Source organism: Corvus kubaryi, unplaced genomic scaffold, assembly GCF_017639235.1.
Source record: "Corvus kubaryi isolate FWS band 111438036 unplaced genomic scaffold, C.kubaryi_AGA036_p1.0 65311, whole genome shotgun sequence".
NCBI lineage: Eukaryota > Metazoa > Chordata > Aves > Passeriformes > Corvidae > Corvus > Corvus kubaryi.
Window position 1 is genome coordinate 25,161 of NW_024581914.1, and position 22,449 is coordinate 47,609.

Sequence of the window (22,449 nt, forward strand, 5' to 3'; positions counted from 1 at the left end):
TGAAAGGCCTATTCATATGAGGTACTTGGGTGCCATGGACATAACATTTGTGCAGTGGTTTGTAAAGCCAAAGGGAAGTGATCCTCCAGACTACAATATCGGCCACCTATTTCATCCACATGATGGATGAAGGCCTTGTTCTGAATATGAGATGAGCTTATGCAAGTATTCGAGTTCCACAGTTACGTTGCTGTTGCCAGCTTCAGATGTTACTTTGCATTAAAAATTGAAAGGAATCAGCAGGTCAAGTCCCAAAGAAGTTTTGAAAATCTCAGTGCTGATGTTTATAAAATAAATCCATTAAAGAAGTAGTACTTGAATCTAAAAACACTCCTCAAATCTGTCCAAGTCCATTAAGTGGTTTTCAAAATCTTGGCAAAATGTGTGGAATAAGCAAAGTTTAATTCTCACAGTAGCCTTCCACTTGTGTCAGTTGATTGGCTGAAGTGTGTGGGATTTCACATGGCATCCTAAGCCTTGCACTCTGGACAGAGTCTATTCCAGCTTGGCAGGCTCTGATGTCCCCAGTTGCTCCCACGGCCCAGACAAGAGCTCTTACCCTTGCTATGCAAGCCAGGGCATTAGAAAACAAGCCGGTCACTTTGAGGATCTCAGGGTTTAGCATGCCTGGGCTACAAACAGTGGATATAATCCTTGTTGCGGCCCCCTTTGGTAACACTGTCCTGGCAATGTGCTGCCATACCCTTCACACAGGTGCTTGCACTAAAGGCTTTTGCAGGTGCTTAAAAAGGTTTTGCAATGGGTGATAGGAGGGGTGGTTAGCAAATTCTTCACCAGGATCACTACTGCTGTAAAGGAAGCCCAGGAAGACAGCTTTTAGAGCCAGACTGTGGTGGCAGAGGCACAAAAAACCAGCAGACATCAAAATATGCCTAAAACACTGTCCCTGCAGTGTTTTAGAAAGTCTCTATCTTAGCATTATGTTTGGTTGTCTGTACAGCCATATGAGTGTAACATGGCATGGATCTTACTCTTTATTCCTTACAAGTGTTTTGCAAGGGTGCTTGCATTTTTGCAGAGAGGCTTTTTCCTGCCTCTGTAGTGTCATCCCTATCCCAACCTCAGAAAAGCTACAGTTGGATAAGGAACAAATATTCACAGCTCACAATGATCACTTTTACAGCATGAGTCACAAACAATATGTTCTGTCAGGAAGAGTTTGGACTATTGTTTCTTCTTACCTTGTTGCTGTCCTTCATCTTCAGTAGAAGTCATTTGGGCTAATAATTTGTGTTCTAATTTGTCTACAGAAAAAAACCCACAACATAATCAAATTGATCCTCAAGGTGCCTTCTGACCTGAAATAAACATCTTGTTAATAATCTGTATGGTTTGAAGTCATATCATTGCTAGGAGGAGTTTTGGACCAGCAAGGAATTCCAAGCCCTGACAAAATTTCTCTTATTTTACTATCTTCAAGCTAACCCTTCATTCTTAATAACTTCTGTTATTACCTCTGTTTGAAAGTTGTGTTCTGCTGCAATGTGTAAAATTGAGAATAATGAAGAATAAAGTGTGTCCTAATAGATTTAAGTGTCTGGGAGTGAAATTTGAGGGCAATGGTGTGCTGAATATTTAGAGGGATGCATCCTGCTCAGATGGGCAGGAACTGGAAATTCAAAAATCAGAGCTGTTAGAGCAAAATTTCTGCATGCAGCCCCCAGAGCAAAGAAGTATTGACCAAGATCAAGAAGCCTTATGAGTCAGTGGTAGAGCAAGGCAATTATGTTGGGTGCTACTGTGACTGTAATATCAGCAAATTACAACTGATGAAGTGCCAACCCATTGTTATAATGTTTTATGGCAGCAGGAGCACTGAAAGCTGTGATTAAGTAATATTAGGAGCTTTAAAATTCTTTTTACAGAGCAGTGAAGCAGGGTAATGAGGATCTTCTCCTGTTCTTCAAAGCCAAAAAAGAAAGAAAAAAGTAGAAAGAAGGTCTAGGAAAAAGAGGGAGGAGGAGAATGGGCAGAGCCGATGGTTTCAGTGCCCTGCGGCATAGGTCCAGAAGACTCCCCAGGGAAAATAATTCTTGCAAGTCACTGTTTAAAAAGAGTTCAACCAGAATTGAAAATAAATCAAAATCCGAAGCCAAATGCATTTCTTAAAGAAAACAATGATTTTTTGTTCCAAAATTATCTTTGCAGAGCAGACCATCACATTTAAGTCTTGTGCTGTACCACAGGATCTCACAGTCATCCTAAAACAGCTTAACCCGTACAGGGGAACCCACGCACATTTACCAGGATCCCAGCTGTGGTTGCTGAGTAGTGTCACAGAGACCCATCTTCCCAGCAGAAGGAGGCCCTTAGCTGTATAACTATGTACTTTGCTGAGGGTCGCCTTTAGTTAGCTTGCAGATGAATGCAGATGGTTTACAGTTCCAGTCTGGATGGCAGATTCTGTCCTTTATTTCTCTATATGCAGATTCCCATCAGCCATTTCCCACTGTGCTGGTGTCCTCAGTGGCAGTCATCACAGTAATATTCTTGAAAACTCAGATGTGTGAGTGTGTGTGGTTCTAGCTCTAATAGCTATTTTAACCATTTTCAACAAATAATTGTTGCCCTGTCCACTTCTTGTCTATGTTTTCTCTCTCCCTCATCTGTTTGGTTTCTCCCTTCAGCTGCAGGACAGATGGGTCTGTATGGGACTCTCATAATGAATTCAACCTTGATGTTTGACCCATCATTTATGTTTGTGTGGTCTTGGTGGCAGCATGCTCTGAATCTTTCAGTATCTTTTATGAGAGCCATCTAAAACACCTGAAGCATTAGACATTCATTAAATAATAATGTTTGTTCGGTGTCCTCTTCAAAAAGAACATGCAATCTCTTTTTTTAAGGACTGTCAAAATGGTTCATTTTAGCCTTGCTAGTGTCATTTAATGCGAATAAAAATGGAAGTTTTTGAAAGGTGGGTAGATGGAAACTAATGTAGATGATTTTAGAAAAGCTGACTTACTAAACCCCAGAGGAGCAAATTCATCCCAGTAGTAGTAGGTGTAACACTAATGAGTTAAGAATTATACCCATTAACATCACAATTGATTTTTTTCTGTTCTCTCTCCTTTTGTACGTCAGATAAAATGGAATAAGAACCTTGTAAGCTGACAATAATGTAAGCTCTAAGAGATGTTCAGCCAATTTCTGTTGAAAAGCTTTATTGATATGCATTTTCAAGTTTTGTAGATATATTGTTTTAAGAATTTCATTCCTGCACCTTCATAGCTTCTAAAAAGTTGGTCCCACTTGTTTTTATCCTGCATAGAATATTGTAGAATATTCCAAGATACTTCTCAGTATCAGATTTCTATGTGAATGGAGTCCAAAATACAGTTCTCATGTTTCATATTCAAACAAAAACATGCAGAATTTGTGTTGTGGGCTGCAAGAGGGACCTCAGTAAGAACCTACCCACCTCCTACTTTCATATCAATCCATGAATAAAACTCATTGATTTAAAGTACTCTTACATGCATACAAAGTAAAATAATCCATGGAAGTTCAAATAAATATGATGTTAGTCAGGAAAACTAAGAGTATTAGCTGTCAAAGGTGAGAAGAAAATTAAATATACAACATATTACAATATATAAATACCTATTTGTCTATTAGGTATATATTATTTATATATACACATTATTTTTAATCTGTGGCCCATCTTTTCTGCATAACAGCTTGATTTCTTATGTTCCCTTTTGCTTCTATAAATAAAGAACCTTATGCTCTTTGATTTAATTTCCTATGTAACATGTAAATTAGCATGACTTTGGGCAGAAAATTTGGTTTTTTTAATTTGACTGATTTCTTTTAAGTTCTTTGTTGATTTCTAGCACCCTTCATAAAGTGATCATTCATACAGATTCTCTTACACTTTCCTCCATCTTCAGGATACAAAACTGAGCTGCACTGTTACCTTTTGACATAAATGTCAGGTTTCCCCTGGACTAGCTGAGCAACTCAGCTCTGTAGACCTTTTCGAGTCACTCACTCCCTTTAGGCTGTGTCTGGACAAGTCAAAGCAGGGCTGCTTTCTGTTTTCTTCATCAGGGAACACCACGTTTACACTGAAGTTCATCTCAGGTGGGTGCCACAGAAGGGAAGCCTGCATACAGACTACATACAGGAGTACTATCATATTTGAGTCATCCTCCAGCCCAGACAATTATGAGATCTGTGTGAGCTGTGGTGAGAGCCAGCATGTAAATTTAGACATAGCTGTAGGTTGTGAAAATTTGCCTTTTGAGAACTGACAGTTTTAGTTACAGGTCTTCTCTTGATTTTACTCTTGCCTACTTTCACTTGAATGAACTCATAAAATTATTCAGATTTATATGTTATGACCAGTATTTCTATTCATCAAAACCAGATCTGAGTTGTTATCACCTCTTATTGTTTCAGAGCCTGTTAAACCAGAAATTTGCCGGCTGTCATATCCAAAAATATCTTTCCCGCCCACCCCTCCTAATTATGAGTAACATCTGAAGTTCCTAGACCGTATTTTGTAAAAATAACTCTGGAGCAATTTATAGCAAAAAAAGGTTTCCAGCACAACCAACTTAAGCACACAACCTTTGCAAATAAGCCCATTTCCTGAGTCTTTCAAAGTTATGTATATCAATTCTATATCTGTACAGGGCATTTCTGAAGTGCTACTTCCTAGATGCCAAAAATTAGGTACCTCGGTATCTAAGCAAGATGGACTGTGTTCTCCTCTTGATCTGATAACAAGACTTTGGTCTCTAGCCACAATCCACTGAAGAACTTCCAGAACTTCCCCTGCAAAATCCTGTTTGTCATCCTTCCTGGTGCAAATTGACTGGGGTCTGGCCTACTGTGTTTTGCATCTGCTGCCCCTTCCCTGTGGAAGCCCTTCCCTTCACCTCTGGATCCGGATTTCATTATTTCTCACACAGGCATTCTTCATTTTGTTTCCTAGTGTCCTTGTTAGTGCATGTTGCACATCTTAATTAGCTTCCTTCTTGGGAAGCTTTCCTGGTGCCTTAAAACTCTGAGTGGAGATCTTCAATCCAAATATAGACATGAAGAGTCAGTAGGAGGGTTTTGGAAGATGCCCCTGGCAAACTGGCTGCCTTCTCTGCCCCTTTGCTGGTGGCCACAGCCCCATGAGCAAAGAGCAGAATGTTTCCATGTGTCTGCCACAGCACTGATGCTGGGAGCAATGAAGAAAAGTCAGTCCAATATTAAAAGCCCAGACTGTGAAAGGACCTGGAAGAGGTGGAAGCACATGTTATCTTTCGCTGTGCCAGTGGTGGGTAAGATGCCCTCCATCAGAGGGACAGGAGGGACAGCTGATGAGAGTGACACCAAAAAGGAATTGCCAGGGAGTGCTTGTTAGAGCCCTCTCTGATCTCTGTTTTCAGAGGATAGCATGTTGCATAAGTACTATGGAAAGACATGGATTTGACAGATAAACCACTCAGTGGATAAGGAATGGTCTGGGCGGTCACATTCAAAGAGTGGCAGTCAACATCTTGATGTCCAAGTGGAGAGCAGTGATGAGTGGTGTTCCTTAGAGGTCAGTATTGGGACAGCTGCTGTTTAACACCTTTGTTGGTGACATGGACAGTGGGATCGAGTGCACCCTCAGCAAGTTTGCCGGTGACACCAAGTTGTGTAGTGTGGTCAACACGCTGGAGGGAAGGAATGCCATCCAGAGGGACCTGGACAGGAAGTTCAACAAGGCCAAGTGCAAGATCCTGCACCTGGGTCAGGGCAATCCCAAGCACAGGTGCAGGGTGCATGGAGAATGGATTGAGAGCAGCCCTGAGAAAAAAAGCCTTGGAAGTGCTGGTGGGTGAGAAGCTCAACATGACTCAGCAGTGCACAATCACAGCCCAGAAATCCAGCCGCACCCTGGGCTGCATCAAAAGCAGCGTGGCCAGTGGAGCGAGGAAGGTGATCCTCCCCCTCTGCTCTCACAAGACCCCCCCTCCAGGGACCCCAGCATAAGGAAGATGTGAACCTGTTGGAACAAGTCCAGAGAAGGGCCACAAAATTGATCAGAGGGCCGGAGCACCTCTCCTGTGGCAGGGGGGCTGGAACTAGATGATCTTTAAGGTCCTTTCCAACCCAAACCATTCAGTGATTTTATGATTGTTCTACCATGGTAAATAGTCATAAATGTGTCTGAGATTGACCTTTTGAACTTTTAAAGAAGAGTAGTTTCAAGAATAACAGGTTCCTGGTAGAATGTAGTGATAAATCGTTTTTACCTCTTTCTCTACTTCTTATTGTCACAGATGCTGGAATGGTCAAACTATTTTTATTCTAGGCACAAAGAGATCTGGGAGTGTGTGTGTATGCTGAATGCATGCTTCAAATAATAAAAATAACAGATGAAGTTGATTTTTAGCCTAAAAATGTCATTAACGGTGCCAAAACCAGATGTTTGAGTCTGAAATCCTCTGACATTTTGTTAGGTGTTAGAGCTGAACATTGAAAGAACTAAATTCAAAAGACTAGAGGAAGAATTTGCAAATTAAAAACAAAAATCAGAAACAGGGGAAGATAGTTGGAATTAATTTGGGAATCTCTATCTTTTCCAGATTTTCTCTAGAACACACAGGACTCCTGAAGGCTGATCCTTTTGTGTTTAGTCTATCCTGTAGAAGAAATTGCATTGGTTTTGCTTACTTTATTTCTTTGCAAAGCAGACCAGCCACTGTTTATTTTATCTCCTGCTGCACCATTTTTGAGTGTAATACTGGCATTATTTTAATCTGACAAAAGCAAGGGTTGCTGCCAAAGGGGTTGTCCTGCTTTTACCTCATGTGTGACAATTCTTTCCTTCTGCCCTCCATGTTCCAGGACTACCAGATATCTCTGCGTGCTGAGATGAATCAGGGAAGTCACCCTGTTGAAAGCTATTCATTTAAGTTGGAGTCATTGTTTTAATTTCCAGTCATACCTGTTTCATCATGGCATTTGCTGCTTAGTCACATGAATATCCATGCTGATGCAGGGCAGAAAGAGGGAAAATGGAAAAAGAGGCCATGTGGCATCTCACACTGCAGAAAAACACATCTGTGAGGGGCAGCAACCCCCACCCACAGTTACCCTGCAGTGATTGCTGCCATTGCACTGTGCTCTAAGCCATCACGCCAAAATGGTGAGATGAGGAATGTGGGACTTTGTGCAAGCAACCTCTTCTACCTCCTGGCTGTCCCTCTACTTACCTAATTATTTTATTAAGTTATAATTTTATGACAAAGCATACTAGATACTCCATAAACCAGGTTAATAATATTAGTTTTTGCTTAAGTGAGGCTGGAGGGAGTGTCCTGCTCTAAATCTGACTTTGAAGTCTTCCGATCTGTTTAGACACAATTGAATCAAATTGACAGGAAATTTCATGAGAGAGCTTTCTATAATAGAATTTTTCTGTAACAGAATTTTTCTGGAAACCTTGGGACAAAGCAGGAGAGGTGCCAGAGCATTCAGACAGTGATAGACTCATGCTGGAGATATTCTCCTCTTACCACATGGCTAGAGGGATGGCACTGAGGGAAGAGGCAGCTCTGTTTCTCAAGAAGAAAGTAACCATGCAGAAGGAGGGAGAGCACTCTCTGATGGTCATCTCCTTGATCCCTTTTCTCTGATCTGCTTCAGCCTCAACAACATAGTGAAGAATTTACAGTCATTACTTCCTCTTGTATCCTTTTTCTTTTCTTTTCCTAGCCCAGGAGGAAGGACTACGAGTCTTACCTTTGAGAAATAATGTCCCCAGCATCTTCCCTCCTTGCTCCAGTCTAGTGCTTAGACTTGCCTGTTCCCAGCCAAAGCCTTTTGCTTCCATAGGTGCATTGCTCAGGGAAGAGATGTGTGTGGTTATATTGATTTGGTGGATGCATGGTTTTACTATCCCTCAATATATGAACTATGGGAGTGGAAGAAGAGCTAGAGAGATGATTGATACTGAATTGTTGGCAATCGCCCGGGCCAGACAAGATCTGGGAGCTCTTGGTACTGGCACTGAACTTCTCTGCCCTACAGCACCTGGGGGGCTGTCATGGTTTAACCCACACTGGTTACTGCTTAGGGTCATGCTCTGTCTCAACCACAAGGTTTTGTCATATGGGGGTCCTTGAAGGCACAAAAGCACTTCTGAGGGCTGAGTTTAAGGTCAAAGCAAAGGCAGCTCCACACCACAGGGACACATAGGTCTGCCTCTGCATGGAGCAATTGTCACTAAGCACATACCTGAATTTTCAGTGCACACTGTACACAGGTGTGTTACTTTCTGTTTGGTCACTGGTAAAAGAGGGATCAATGTACTTTCATGGCAAGTAATAAAGACACTGCCATTGGGAATCACATCCTCATGCATGGTTCCATTCATCCATGTGGCTGGCAGTTCTACCAGTCTTTGTCCAATCTGATTGCTGAGCATTCACAAAGATCAAACTCTTACCAGGTCATACCCTGATTATGGCTATATCCTTTTTGCATCCTTAGCAAATGCAGATGTGCCTCATTCATGACAGTCTGATGTGGTCATCTGCTGCTACTTCTTTCTTTCTCTCTGGAGCATTTTTCTGTCCTCTAGAGCCCATACAACTCACCCTTACTTTCAAGCCTTTGCTTACTCATTGCTCTTTCTGCCTCCTGTCTTTTATTTACTACTGAATGCCAGCTATGGCAATCACTTTGTCAGTTTTTTAAATCCCAATTTTCTTCCATAGTGCTCTGTTCTTCACTGTTGTGATGGATACTTCAAACATCTGCATCAGCATTGCTCCTCCAGATTCTTCTCTAAAATTGTTCTTGGCTGGGATGGCTAGATAAGATGTATGTTGTGCAAAATCCTCTGTCCATCTTGCGGATAAGAGTGTTGCATTGTATATTTTGTCTATAACTATACATTGTCTCTTGTCCTCGTCCTAAATTGTACTTTCTTTGGGCCAAGAGCTGTCTTGTTACTCTATGTTTACATGATGCTTCTCACAATGGAATTCTGATGTGTAGGGGGAGCTTTTCAGCATTTAATGGCAAAAATAATAAAAGTATGAACAAATGTCTCTGTGTGACTGCATCACATGACATGGTCACAGTTTGTAAAACTTCCGTTTCCTTGGGACAAGTTGTCTCTTTGCCTATGGAATGTAGGTGCAATGCAGGGCAGTCTGTTTTCAGAAAGGAATGTGTTAGGAAAATATTTGAGCTTGAGTAAATCCGCAAATAGGAAAAAAACCTCCAGTGTTCTGCACTTTCAGAAAGATTTCCTACTGTGCAGATTTTTTGCTAGCCCATTCATTTTGCTATCTCAGAGCTCAAACAGCATGGCCTAGAGCAGTGGTTTTCCAAATTCCTTCCACTTGTAGCATACTAACATAAACAGCATTTGCATATGGATGTCATAAAAGTGACTAATGCTGGCAATCATTGTACTTTATTGCAGTAATGTGACACATGTGCCTGAGCATCCTAAAAGATCTGCTCCAGGCTCATATGTGCTGAAGAAATGGCACACTTCTTATCTAGCAGTGACACCTGTGGCAGAGCAGGCTTGGACAGAAACCAGAACATTGATCCAGCTCTAGATGAGTGTACAAGAGACAACGGCACTAGCTGCTTCACTGCATGATTCCACTGCACTGGGTACGCGCCCTTTACCCTAATCCAGAAATTAAACTCAAAAAGTTGAACAAATAACATTTTCTAGTTTGATAGCCAGAGAGTTCAATGTACTTTTGACTGCAGCTGTTGGAAAGTCAATGAAGAGACCTCTAACTCAGACCTCAGCCTTGTCCCCAATCATATTTTAACATCTTGGGTTCTCCAAAGAGGTCTATAAATGGTTCTTTGAGGTGAGGGGCAGTGAGTCATGCCATGAGTGTGAAGCTGAATGCTGCCATTTTCAGTCAAGAATTTGCAGAGTTTAGGGAATTCATCACAGTTCACTCTTGACAGATTTTTCTTCCACAAGGTGGGGGGGGAGGGGGTTGTGAACCCAATTGCATCATTATATAGCACAGAAAACATATTTTCATATTTTACAGACTAGCTTTCACTTACTGTTCAGGCTTCCAAAAAAACTGAGATGTGCCTGTTGTGAAGTGTGCAATATGTCACATGCCACAGAGCCTGCCCTGTAATGCCATCCCAATCCATTGTCCTCCTTTTAGCAGTATGACAGAAGTATAGAGGTCTCCAAGGTAATAGAAGGTTGTGTAAAAATAATTTTAAAATAGCTGGTCACTGCATAGAGTAAAAAAGGATGCAAATTAATGCTCCCACTGAGGAAAAAGAGCCATGCTGCTGTAGCAGGCATCAGCACATCTATGTGGGAAGAAGGTGCTTTAAATTGCAGGCAATTCCAAGCAGAGTTTGCACTGTAATAACCACGGGATAGGGCAACTATGAGACACAAACTCAGGCTGTCAAGTCATGTCTCTCTCAGCACAATTCCTTTTTTTTTCATCTATGTGCATAGATAAGAAGACCAGTCTCCCTGTCACACAGATGATTCATGTATCCTCTTGCTGCTGCCCATTCCAAACACACATAGTTCATCTCCCATTTCAGAGAAACATCTCAGAACTCCCCCTCTAGGGAGTCATCCAACGGTTTGGTGAAACAGCAGCACAATATGTCCTGACTCGTATTTTCACCCCAGCTGGCAAATAGTAAACCCAAAGGCTGGATGCATCTCTCCAAAGACACAGCAGTTTTGTGACAGATAGCTGACATCCATTGGTGTAGGCTGCTTCCAGTGAAACACACAGTGTGACCCTGGAGCTGGTGCAGGAACTCTCCACCCAACCAGCAACCCTGCTTTATAGCCAGCTGTAGCAGGAGCTCCATGCACTCAGAATCTAACTATACAGACCCATGGGACATCACACTATTGCAAATGCCCTGTACGACATCCAGCAGTCCTTTTCTGTCTTGTATCTGGGAAGCAGAAGCCAGAACTCTATGTAGTAAAAAAAGTCTATAAATATAGTACACACAGGGCAAAGGCTGTTTATCACAACCCTTTAGTGCTAATGTCTGCTTGAATTGTGTATACCTTGGTTCCTTTTACAAGCAATTGAACCAAAACGTATTCTTGGCATTTGCTTTCATTCTTCATTTCTGCTTTATCAGAGACAGAGTACAGTGCATTTATTTGTATATGATTCCCCACAGGTAATCTTCAGTTGCAGCTGATAAAACTTAATTTTCCCCGATTGCACAAGATTTCTTATTCTACACAAAGTTGTAAATCACTGCAACAAAGACTCCTTGCTTGCTCAGGGTAGTCAAAGCCTTGCAGTACTCGAAAAATTGCTTTGGTTTTCCCATGTGCTCCTTGTGCTGCAATTCCAAGAGCTTCCAAGAGCTTCAAAGATTTATCCAACTTCATGCTTTCTGCAGGTAACATTGATGATGTGAGGTGATGGTGTAGGTATTTTTCTCATTACCCGCGAGAACACTTTTTTATCGAATTTATAAAGGACTTCAACAAATATATGTTTGTTTTTTTCTTTCATCCTCATCTTTTGTCCCGTTAATCTGGGAGCAAGTGTTTTCCTTAAAAAAAGACATGGTATAGTTGCTTCTTTCACACAATCCTGATCATTCCAAAACCAGCTTTTTCAAGAACTGTATTTCCAGGAACAAATCTGAGAGAATGAGCAAAAGGGCTCAATGTCATGTCTGGTAGCATGTGTGCACGGTGCAGCTATCAGGAAGAGAAGGGTCTCTGCACCAACATGAGCATGATGTTCCTGGTTCACAATCCCATTTATAATTACTTGGGGTCTCACACCATAATTTGGAAGCCATTTGCTTTAAGATTCCCAGGCTTGATGTATGCATTAACTCTGAAGACATCGTGTGCCCCTAGTTCATGGTATTTACTTGTCAATTTTCAGTTAATTCATAATTTTATGGGGATTGTTGATCACTTGAGTACGCAATAGCACCAGAAGCCTTGTTAAACATTAAGGAAGGAAGGAGGTAGAAAGTTGCCTGAAAACTCTGAAAACACAAAACTTGCCTCTTTTTAAAGATACTCTTAGAGTTTACTTGTGATCCACACAGCTCTGCTCCACGATCTCAACTATCTTTCCTAGTCTCTGCTGAAGTTTGTTGGTACAGCTGGCACACTGAAAGTTTTCACAAGTGAAGGGGTTTCTAGATTCAGCACAAAGGTGCTTCAGAGGGCTTCCCTTCCTTGCAGTAACTGGCTGTAATGATACAGGGCTCATACAGCTGCCAGGTTGCAGTGAGGCATGAGGACATCATCTGAACTGCTTCTGAAAGCCTCCTGATTCATCCAGGTCCCCTGCCGAGGTTGCTGCCCAGCATAAGGCTGCTCACACTTCTGCAGCACCAACCTCTTCCCTCATGGTGCCTGGCCTCAGGGCAGGAGTCCCTAAGGTTTTCCAGTTTACAAGAATAAGAGTGAAGGATACTCAGTATACCCAGAAAGCTGGTGGCTTTCTCTTTGGAAAGTGTCAGTGTTGCTTCAGGTCTCCCATGGCTGTTCCCCCACACAGGGACTTTCAGCCAGGAGTCCAAGTACCCTGTTGAACTCCTAAAGCACTGTGGCTTTGGTAATTTCTTGTCTTAGCTGAGAAACATCATCTGAGAAACAATTTCCTGATGGACATCTTGTCAAAACAAGCAAGTTCCTGGGAAGTGCTTAAGTTCCAATGAGTTTCATTTTTTGATGAAAAAATAGTTTGTCAGTAAAATCCACACAAGCTTCAACAGGGACTCTTCTGGTACTGAAATTGGTGCCAGATGGGCACCAGTCCTTCCACCGTTGAAGGCAGCTGGAGTTTTGCCACTGACTTCAAAGGAATTAGGATCAAGCCCATGAATTCATGACTGCACTTTTTATTTAGCTTTCTGAATAATTTATAAGTAAAAATAGGCTGTGTTCTCCCACTCTTTCTGATGTTGAGTGAAGCTGTATTTGGTTACATTTCTTGCTTTCAAAGGAGCTTTGGTGCAGTCATGAGCGTCTCATTATGGAAAAGGGTGTCCATAGGGGACAGATAGAAAGAAAAAGGAAATCCTTAGGCATATCGAAGGCACACAGCGTATCAGAGATTCAGAGATGACAGATCAGAGCAAGAGAGTCCTCATACTTGGAGCTGAAGGCTAAATAGCTAGCATTGTTTCAGGAAGTGGAGGGGGATCTAGAAAGCATACTTCTTTTGGTGAGTTCATCTATTTTTAATGATATTGCATTTAGTTTTATTTTCTTTATTCTCAGTTCTTTCGACATTAGTTTTCATAAGGTTTCTTGCTGTGCTTAGCTCCTGAACAGACTTTGCAGCACACTGCACATGTCTCTGGGATACAGCAAACTTGGTCTCCACCACTGCAGACCATTTTCCTTCTTAAAACTATTTGGAAAAAAGGAGAAAGAAAAAAAATTCCCAGTTCACCACCCAGGGCTTAGTGTTTACTTCTGCTGCACACATCATTTATTTTCATTCTGCAAGATCATGATGACACGCTCGTCCAAGCACACGCTGTTCTAATATGCTGCATTCCTTCTACCCCTCAGTGCGTTAGAAGTGACATTGCTGCTAAATGAGAAAGATCTTGTAGGATAGGCAAATAGATTGCTAAGTACTGCTGCCTTTCAAAGACCCTTGTTGTAGACAAAAATTATTTTCTTGCTTTGTCCGGACTATACATTGTTGTGTATGTGTATGACCCTGGTTAGGAAGGCTGTCTGCTGTAGGGTTTTAGGGACTTCGTTCCTTGAGAACATGCTGACATATTTAGCAGGCTTTTGGAAAAGAGAATGAGATGTATGCCTCAACCTATGACTGGAGGAATAGCACACTTGAAGTTTGAGATGTGTTCTAGGAAAGTATTTCTGCAGCTATCATTTCATTTGAATCTGTTCAAGCAAAAACATGTACTGTGCTTCTTATATTTTCTGGGTGCATGGAATAACTCTGCTCTCAATCACAGTGTGGGTTTCAGAAATCTATCTTCCATGATGGATAAACCACTTGCAGAAAATCTGTTCCACATTTGCTTGTTCCTCCCTGGCAATAAATTAGAAAAGGCAATAGTAGATTGTTAAAGATTAACACAAAACCATTAAATAATGCTTTGGTTTAGCTATAATATTTTCTCTTAAAATGTGCCTTGCTAATTACTCTTCATAAGATGGGGCCTAAATGAATAATTGAGGTCGGATTTTGTAGGTTTTGCCAAATTAATTTAAACTGTCCATGGAGAACTTTGGAGGCTTTCTCTAAACACTTTTAAATCTGAATTAACAAAACATATAAAAGATTAAAATTATAGATGCATTCAGTATGACTTGGTCAAAGAGTCTTTGTCACAAATTTGTCTGGTAATATCCCATTAGTAAGCTCTTGGAATGGCTGTGTGTCCTCTGTACTAACCTTCCGAAGAACATGTAAAGCATTAGGTAAAGTACTATGTACTTCCTCCTAGTGTCCATTTGAGTCAAAGGCTGTTTTGTTACTTGGCTACTGCAGAAGAAAGATTGTATGCTGCATTTGCCAGGAGGGATAATAGTAAGGAAAAGCTGTTTTATCTTTCTGAAAGACTACTTTTTGGGTCTGAAAATGCTTTTACAGATGGAGTCCTCTCAGGAACCCAGCAGAGACAGAAAAATCTTGTATAGGTATGCCCTTAGTTACTTAATAACCTCACTGTGCTTCAGAACATAAATTATAATAATAGCAAACTATTCTAATGAGGGCATATGAACTTAGTATTTCCTGAAAGTACCTACTCTGAAGTGAAAACGCAGTAATAAATTCAGACTGATTATTTTAATCACAAAATCAGATATGGAACTGCAAGTTGCCAAAGTCTCCGCAAGGCATAAAATAGGGATGTGCATGATCCTCTCAATATTTATGAACTGTAAAGTATAAAAATCAGCAGTCCCTAGGTGCAAGTATTTTCAATCTTTCAGGGGGACATTGTGAAGATGTTTTATTAATAATTTTAATTTCTGTTCTGCTCAGTGGTTCCTTTCTAAAAACTTGAGCATAATATTTTTTCTTTCCAATTTTTTCTTTTGTGTTAGGTATGCAGAGGTTTGTAGGAATTTGTAACTTTTTGCTTTCAAAACTGGTTCACATCTTATCCCTGTATTTCTTCTCTATATCTTCTGATCTTACACCTGTATTTGAACAGCACCATTCTTTAGCTAATAGTTTCCATAAAGATAGAAAAAAAGAGATTTTGTAGCAAATTAAATTCTTAATAAAGTGTACTTTCTGGTCCAGATTGGCTTCAGTTTATCAAAATACTGAATCCCGTGTGTAAAACTGAGATTTAAGCAATCCTTTCTTATTTAGAAAAGAATGACATTCTAGTTACACATTAGTAACACTTTGGTCTGCACAGTATCAAGAACATGCTGAAGTATATTTGTAAGCCACATAGTAGGGTCCTCTCTTTGGTAAAGCAGATGTCAGTCAGAAGTTAATCCCTTTCCCAGATCTAAATTACTAGAAAGAGTATTCAATAGCACAATTGTCCTCCATCTTACAGAAGACACCACTATCAGTGAAACACCACAACCCAGGAGCTGCTGTTGTGACCATGGTGTATCACAGTGTCCCTTGGAAGTTTAAACTGGGATAGAATAATTTTGCTACTAACATGGATTAGTAAATGCACTGTCGTATTTGCCAAGGGAGATATCGTAAAGATTAATTATTTAAATCTGACCTAAATTTCCCATGTTTCTCTCTTGTTCCATAATAATAACAACAATAAATTCCAAAGTAATAATTTTATATTTGGACTAAACATAGAGTTAGTTATCACCCACATTGGACAAGAAGTAGATTTTCTTTACTCTTCATCCCATCTGGGGTATGTAAGTAGGTGCATAATGTTGTTCATTGAAACTGTAGTTCATTAAGTCACATTGGAATATAAAGAACATATTTGCTCCCACGTGGGGATAGCCAGTGCAGACAACAGTTTCTCTCCTGTACCCACTCATCCTTAAAAGAGAAATATGTTGAAACCCTTTACAGGTGGTCCCTTTTAAACCCATGTGTATTAGAAATTATAAGTGTGCATGTATATGTGTGCGTCCAAGCACGTGCAACAGAGACTGAGAGAAAGTCACCATATTACATTCTGCAGAAAAAGTGAGATTTATCTAGAGATTAATAAAAAATAATTTCGGCAGTGGAGACGTCCTGAGTGACGTAGCTTAATATTTGTCACCTATGTGGTAAAGTCTCGAGTAGAGTATCTAAAATAGTCATATCTAAAAGCCAGAAGAAAGAAAAAACCTCCCCCTTAGTTCATATTGCATGGGCTCTCTGCCTGGATGCTAAAGTCAGGACAGCTTGCATTATGGCAGGGCGGGGAGTATGGCTTCCTGATCCAGGCCACCAAATTTTTAATGAACAGAACATGATTACTGCTCCCATTGTAGGAAAATGTTGTTTGGAGGTGAACAAGGCTCTGTGCACACAGGTATTCCACTCGCACCTTTCTTCACTCCCAAAACCAGATGAACTGGAGCTGTCTCCAGTACAATTCCTCACAGCTGGGGAAGGTCTTCCTGAGAAATAGGCACAGTAGTTCCATGAACTGAGACTGGTGCATCCTTATCTCAGCATGCAGGACTCACAGCCCATAGTCACTGAGACCCTGTGAACACAAGCCTGTCTCATCACATCTCTTGCATTATAAGGTCCCTCAGATAATATAAGGCTTGCTGTTGCAAGATTTTGCATTTCTAGACAGGACTGCAGAGCTGCTGGAAATGTTTGACTGGTTTGGCATTCAAATCCAAGTCTTATCCCTCTAAATCCTATGTCAAGTTTTCTAGGACATCCCCATTACAAAGAATGGATTTCAGGTAAAATCAGTCTTGCTGCAGTCTCAAAGGCGTAAGTCTCAAGTCACTTCGGGCTTAGCAGGACCAGAATTTCAATATAGGTTCTTTCTAGAAAAGGGATCAAAACTGAGCAAGAAAGTTGAGTTCCGGTATTAGAGATTGTCATAAGAGCTACAGACATCCAGAAATGTCAAATTCCTGACACCATCTGTGGGTCAGAACTTTCCATTAAGTTTCTCATCTGGAAGCAAATCTCCCTGAAGATCAAATGATAGACACCAGAAAGCAATGCTTGTTTACATATTCAGAGTTTAAAATAAGAAATTTGCAATCGTGTTTATGTTTAAAAAAGGGTTTCTCAAAGTTTTTTTGTGAAGAGGCAGAACTGTTTGCTTTTACGAAGTAGTAAGCAGACTTTTCTCTGGTATTCATAGCCTATTTGGGAAGTACTTTCCAGCATCTGTGGGCAAAGCTGTTTAAAAACAGTTCACTACAAAAATAAAGTTGTAAGGCTATAAAGCATTTTTTATCTTGGCAGACCAAAATATTTTTTTCCCAGCATTTCAGGAAGCCTCTGACATTCTCAAAAGTTCATTAGCTTGACTGTTTGGGGAGGAGTGTTTTTCTGTCTTTAATCTTCTACTGATATTGAGATTAACTTTTGTTTATATCAATACAGGGCTATTTTTTATCTCTTCATGTTTAGATGCTTGCTCTCTTATTGACATTTTAACTAGGTGCTGCTTTGAACAAAAAAGTAAGGGATTCTGTTGTTTTAAAAAGAACAGCTTCAGTGTTAAACTGGATTCCAGACAGTGAGATTTATAATCTAATTCTTACAAGAGATTCAGAGCTTGATATCAAGAGCTGGAGCACTTTATTGTCCACACGTAGCATGTTGTAAAATCAGAAGTTCTAAATTTCTTTTTTTAACTCTCTTTTTTTCTGTCTTGAAGAGTAAAAATATATTCTTTTTCTTTTTGCTGTTGTTTAGCAAAAATTTCCTCACCCTCTGCTGTAGAAGAGTAATACATATTTGATAGCTTTATCCTTTTCTCCTTAATATTTCAAGTAATTCAGCTAGACTATCTCCATCAATGGGGTAAGCGGAGCTGTAACACCTACTTAAGGGAGGGGAGCCATCTGGTTTCCTTGAAACTTGGAGCCTGCTGGCAAATATTAGGTTGTACCAATTTAGAGCATGATGAAGTGGGAAATAATGGACATTTCTGAAGAATCTGAAATAGGATCAGCCGTTATCAGCAAAAATTGGCAGGTGCAGTGCACTACACTGACTGTAAGCGTGGTCTCAAGTTGGAGAGTGCAGCTGGGAAAATGACTTGCTAATTGAATGGTTGCAGGACTCCCAGCAGCTCTAAAAGTAGTGGAGCATCATTAATTGGAAGCTCTTGGTTGACTTGGTGGAAGCTGTCACAGAAAGAAGGATCCTGCAAGTTGATGTTTACTTTCTAGGTGTTAGTGTGCTTTTTGCCTGTTACACAGAATGAGTCCTTGTGGAGTCAGAAGTGCTTTCAAACTCAGGAGGACTGGCTTAAGGCTAGCAATATCCATTCTTTTATTTACAGCATGGCCACAGTGGTTGGGAGTTATAAAAACTATGCAATTACACATTTGTTTAACTGCGTGTTTCTGTTGTTATCTTTCCCTTCCCTCTCTTTTTCCCTTTTATTTTCACTTGTGTTAGGTTTCTAAATTGGCTTGGCTTAGAGCAGCAATTTTTTAAAAATTTTTTTTAAAGCCTTGGAAGACCTTGTCCTCAACTGTTTCTTGGATACTGCCATAATTCATAAAAGAAATTCTGTTGGTTATAGAAAAAAAATGGCCTAGTTTTGGTCCAGAATAGTATTACATACACCTCTGGTTTATGTGGGTCTCAGAACAGCAGTGAATGCAAAAGCACGTGTACATTAGCTGTGGCTCCCTTTTTCATATGTTGTTTTTATTCATTAAATGCAAACATATTGCAGTACATCCTAGTTTAATATAAAGGTCTGTTGGCAAAATGTGGCACTTTCCATCAGCTGTTAACACCCCTCGAGGGAAGATGTATTGGCAATGAGTGCTGTGCAGAAAGCACTGCTGAATTCAGAGTGCACTTCATGTATCATTAGTGACTGTAGCATCCCTGTGCACCTAAAATCTCTCCAGCTGTGTACGGTGTAGCTTTCCTGGATGAGTTATGAAGGCTGGGAGGTAAGAGACTTCAGTGACAGGGTTGTGCCACCCAGCATGCCTCTGGCCTGCGTAGACACGAGGTTATCTGTGAGTGTGGATTGGATGAGGAACAGCAGGCTGAAAGCTGGCCTGAGCCTCCTAGTGTGGTGTTCATGGGCTGTAGGTCAAGTGTTAAAACTTTCAAGAGAAGTGATGGTACCACTTTTTCAAGCTGGACCTGAGCAAGTCTTCCAGTGGCCATCAAGCTCTTCCAAAGTTTAGGTGAAACAGCTGGGGAAAATGCCTTCAGTTTACATCTGCATTTGGATAACCTGTGTTAGGTGAGAGGAAGGGAGATGAAACTGGAAAGATTTGGAAGCTGTACCCTTGGATCAAAACCATGTGTGGCAAACATCAAGCACAGGCAATAGCAAATAGCAAAACATTGATGAAGAGGCTCCTACCTCCTTCCCCAGGCTCTGACTCAGCAGCCTGGGACAAGCTATTTTGGGGAATGATGTTTTTAAATGTTGTAGCTTGATGTGGACCAATTTATGGTGCCTGGTTCTAGCCTAACTCTTCTGGATGCTTACTCTGCCTCTTTTGATCTTCCTAGCATTAACAAGTGGATGGAAATAATTCACCTGACCTCATAAATCAAATAAATTCATAGAATCATAGAATCATTTAGGTTGGAAAAGACCTCTAAGGCCATCCAGTCCAACTGTTAATTCAGCACTGCCAAGCCCACCACTAAATCATGGCCTTGAAGTGCCATGTCTTTTAAATCTTTGAAATACTTCCAGGGACAGTGATTCCACCACATTCCTGGGCAGCCTGGGCCGGTGCTTGACAACCCCTTCAGTGAAGAAATTTTTCCTAATATCCTATCTAAATCTCCCCTGGCACAACATGAGGCCATTCCCTCTTGTCCTGTCAATTGTTACCTGGGACAAAAGGCCAACCCTCACTGTGCTACAACATCCTTTCAGGTGGTTGTAGACAGAGATAAGGTCCTCACTGAGCCTCCTTTTCTGCAGTGGAGGGAACCTTATCACTCTCTACAACTCCTTTTTTTATCTTTCCGTTTTCCTCCCCACGCAGCTGAATGAATCCGCCAAGCAGCTCATGGAGATGGACAAGACGTGCTCGGCTGCCGCCTCTGGCTGTGACATGCCGCTGGCGACGGAGACGGTGGCAGTGGCAGCAGCAGCGGCGGTGGGTCTGGCACCGTGCTCCACGCTGGCCGGCGCGGGGGTGGCCGGAGCGGCCCAGCGGCAGGTGGAAGGCAAGAAGAACGCCAAGAAGCGCCACTCCTTCACCGCCCTCAGCATGACACACAAGTCCTCCCAGGCCGCCAGCAACCGGCACTCCATGGAGATCAGTGCCCCCGTCCTCATCAGCTCCAGCGACCCACGGGCAGCTGCCAGGATTGGGGACCTGACCCACCTCTCCTCCAGCGCCCCAGCCCAGGTAAGGTGGGGTGGAGGTGGGGTTTGGGCATCCTTAGCAGGTGGCACTCCCTTGTGTCACCTCTTCCAAAATGGCTCACCCTCGCGTGAAGTGGTCGCACAGTGCTGTCATCCTGATGTCACAGTACTTGGCATCTGCCATTCCCATCCTTGCATTCATCAGTGGGCAGGCGAGAGAAGCCGGAGGATAAGGCCAAATTGGATTCACAATACTGCAACATTTTAGAAAACAAAAAGTAATCCTACAATTTGTTAGAAGTAACACCAGTTTCTGTTGTAGAAAGGAGTAATTTTGAGTGATCCCATTACCCTGAACATATCTGTTACTCTGCAAGGTACTCTGCAGGGTAGCAATGTCAGTATGAAATTCACAGACTGGGGATAAAAAAAGATTTTTGGAATAATTATTTCTGTACAGATCACTGGAGGATGGGCAAATGTGCTATACTTTGACAAGTGTTGTACCCAACAGGTAGCTGCTGTTCAGAAAAACCCAAGGAGTTTTTAAACCATCACACATGCTGAGGGTGCACCCCTCTCCATCTTTGCCCCTCTCAAAGGAGGATGCAGAAGAGCATCCTCCCAGACATCCCCACAGGTCCCAAAAAGAGCTTCTAAGTGGCTGCTTCTGAGGGCCTGGCACAAACAGGAGCAAAACTCACCAGAGGAGCACTGAAACCCTTTGCAATTGCCCGCTGTTTCTATGGATAAGGAAATCCAACTGGCAATTTGCAGTTAGAAGGTGTAGAAGAGAAGGGAGAATAGTCACAGTCCCGAAACTCTTCTACCTAAGCTTTCTTGCCCAGTCATCTACACACTGTGTGTGCAGATTAGCACCCACAGGTGTTTTGTAGACCAGTTACTCATATTCTGTGCTGCTTGTTAGTGCCAAGATAACCTAAGCAAGGCAGGGTCTTCCCATGCATCATTTCCCTGCTGAAAAAAGCCAGCCCCGCAGCTTGTTCGGGTTGCGAAACTTCTAACAATAAACCTGTTAGGAGTCAGACCAGAGCAGCCTCTCTCTTCCTTTGTCTCCGAGCTAACGTGAGCCGATCCCATCGGCTCCTGCCATGTTCCCTCTGCAAAGAAGCCAGCGAGCCAGCCCAGCCAGCAGCTCCCTTCCTGATGCCGAAGTCGCTTCAGCGACGCACAGAAGTAACGCAGTTGGACTCTCTCTGACCGAGGGCTCACCAGAGCTCGTGCCTCGAGCACAAGAACTGCGTTAGTGACCCGTATCATGAGCCCCAGGCCCCTGCAGCACAGGTTTGCGAGGACACTGGGGGAGGCAGGGTGGCTGCATGCATGCTATGTGTGCTGCAGGGCAGCCAAAACTATACTGAGGGGACGCTGCCACAGTGGAGCAGTACCCCCTGCTCCTGCCTCAGCTGCTCAGCTCCCTCCACTGCCCATCCACATATAGGGGCCAGAGAGGCAGTTCAGTCCAACTGTAATAGCACTGATTCCTTGAGTGTTCCACATGCCTTTTCCAGGAAGGGTTTCTGTGGTGTAAGCTCTTCCCCCTTTCAGCCCCCAGCAGAAGAGTGGAGGTGAGGATGTGGCCCCCACACAAAGCAGCATGGGTGTCAAGATGTACTGGGACATCTGTGAAGCAGCACAAGCACTACACATGAGGGAGGGTCCCAAACTTGTCAAGTAAATGACACCTGGGTTTTTGGCACTGAGAGTGACTCATTTGGACTTTACAGAGATGTGATAGACAGTGGGTTTTCTTTTCCTGTACTAGTCAAGAGAAACACAACACACACCCTTTTTTGTTAGAGTCATGTGAAAACTCATTCTGAGCTAGTAAACCACAAAAGTTAGACCATGAAACAAAAAGTGCTGTGATTATTCTCCCCTGTTTTAACAGAACAACTGGTATGCAAAACCTCACTGATTACTCAATGTCATAGGTTAGCAAGCATAGTCCCGGAAGGGACGTCCTTGCTA

General features: G+C 42.0%; 1 protein-coding gene across 1 annotated transcript in view; it reads left to right on the forward strand.

Annotated features, from left to right (window-relative positions):
- Positions 1–20,623, forward strand: part of LOC121673281 (E3 ubiquitin-protein ligase SH3RF3-like) — a gene marked incomplete at its 3' end in the record, with an annotated part of 29,901 nt that extends 9,278 nt beyond the window's left edge. Inside the window, exon 3 of the mRNA XM_042046468.1 lies at positions 20,132–20,623. Coding sequence (XP_041902402.1) covers positions 20,132–20,623 — 492 coding nt within the window. The remainder of the gene's footprint in view (positions 1–20,131) is intronic.
- Between the last annotated feature and the right edge of the window lie 1,826 nt (positions 20,624–22,449).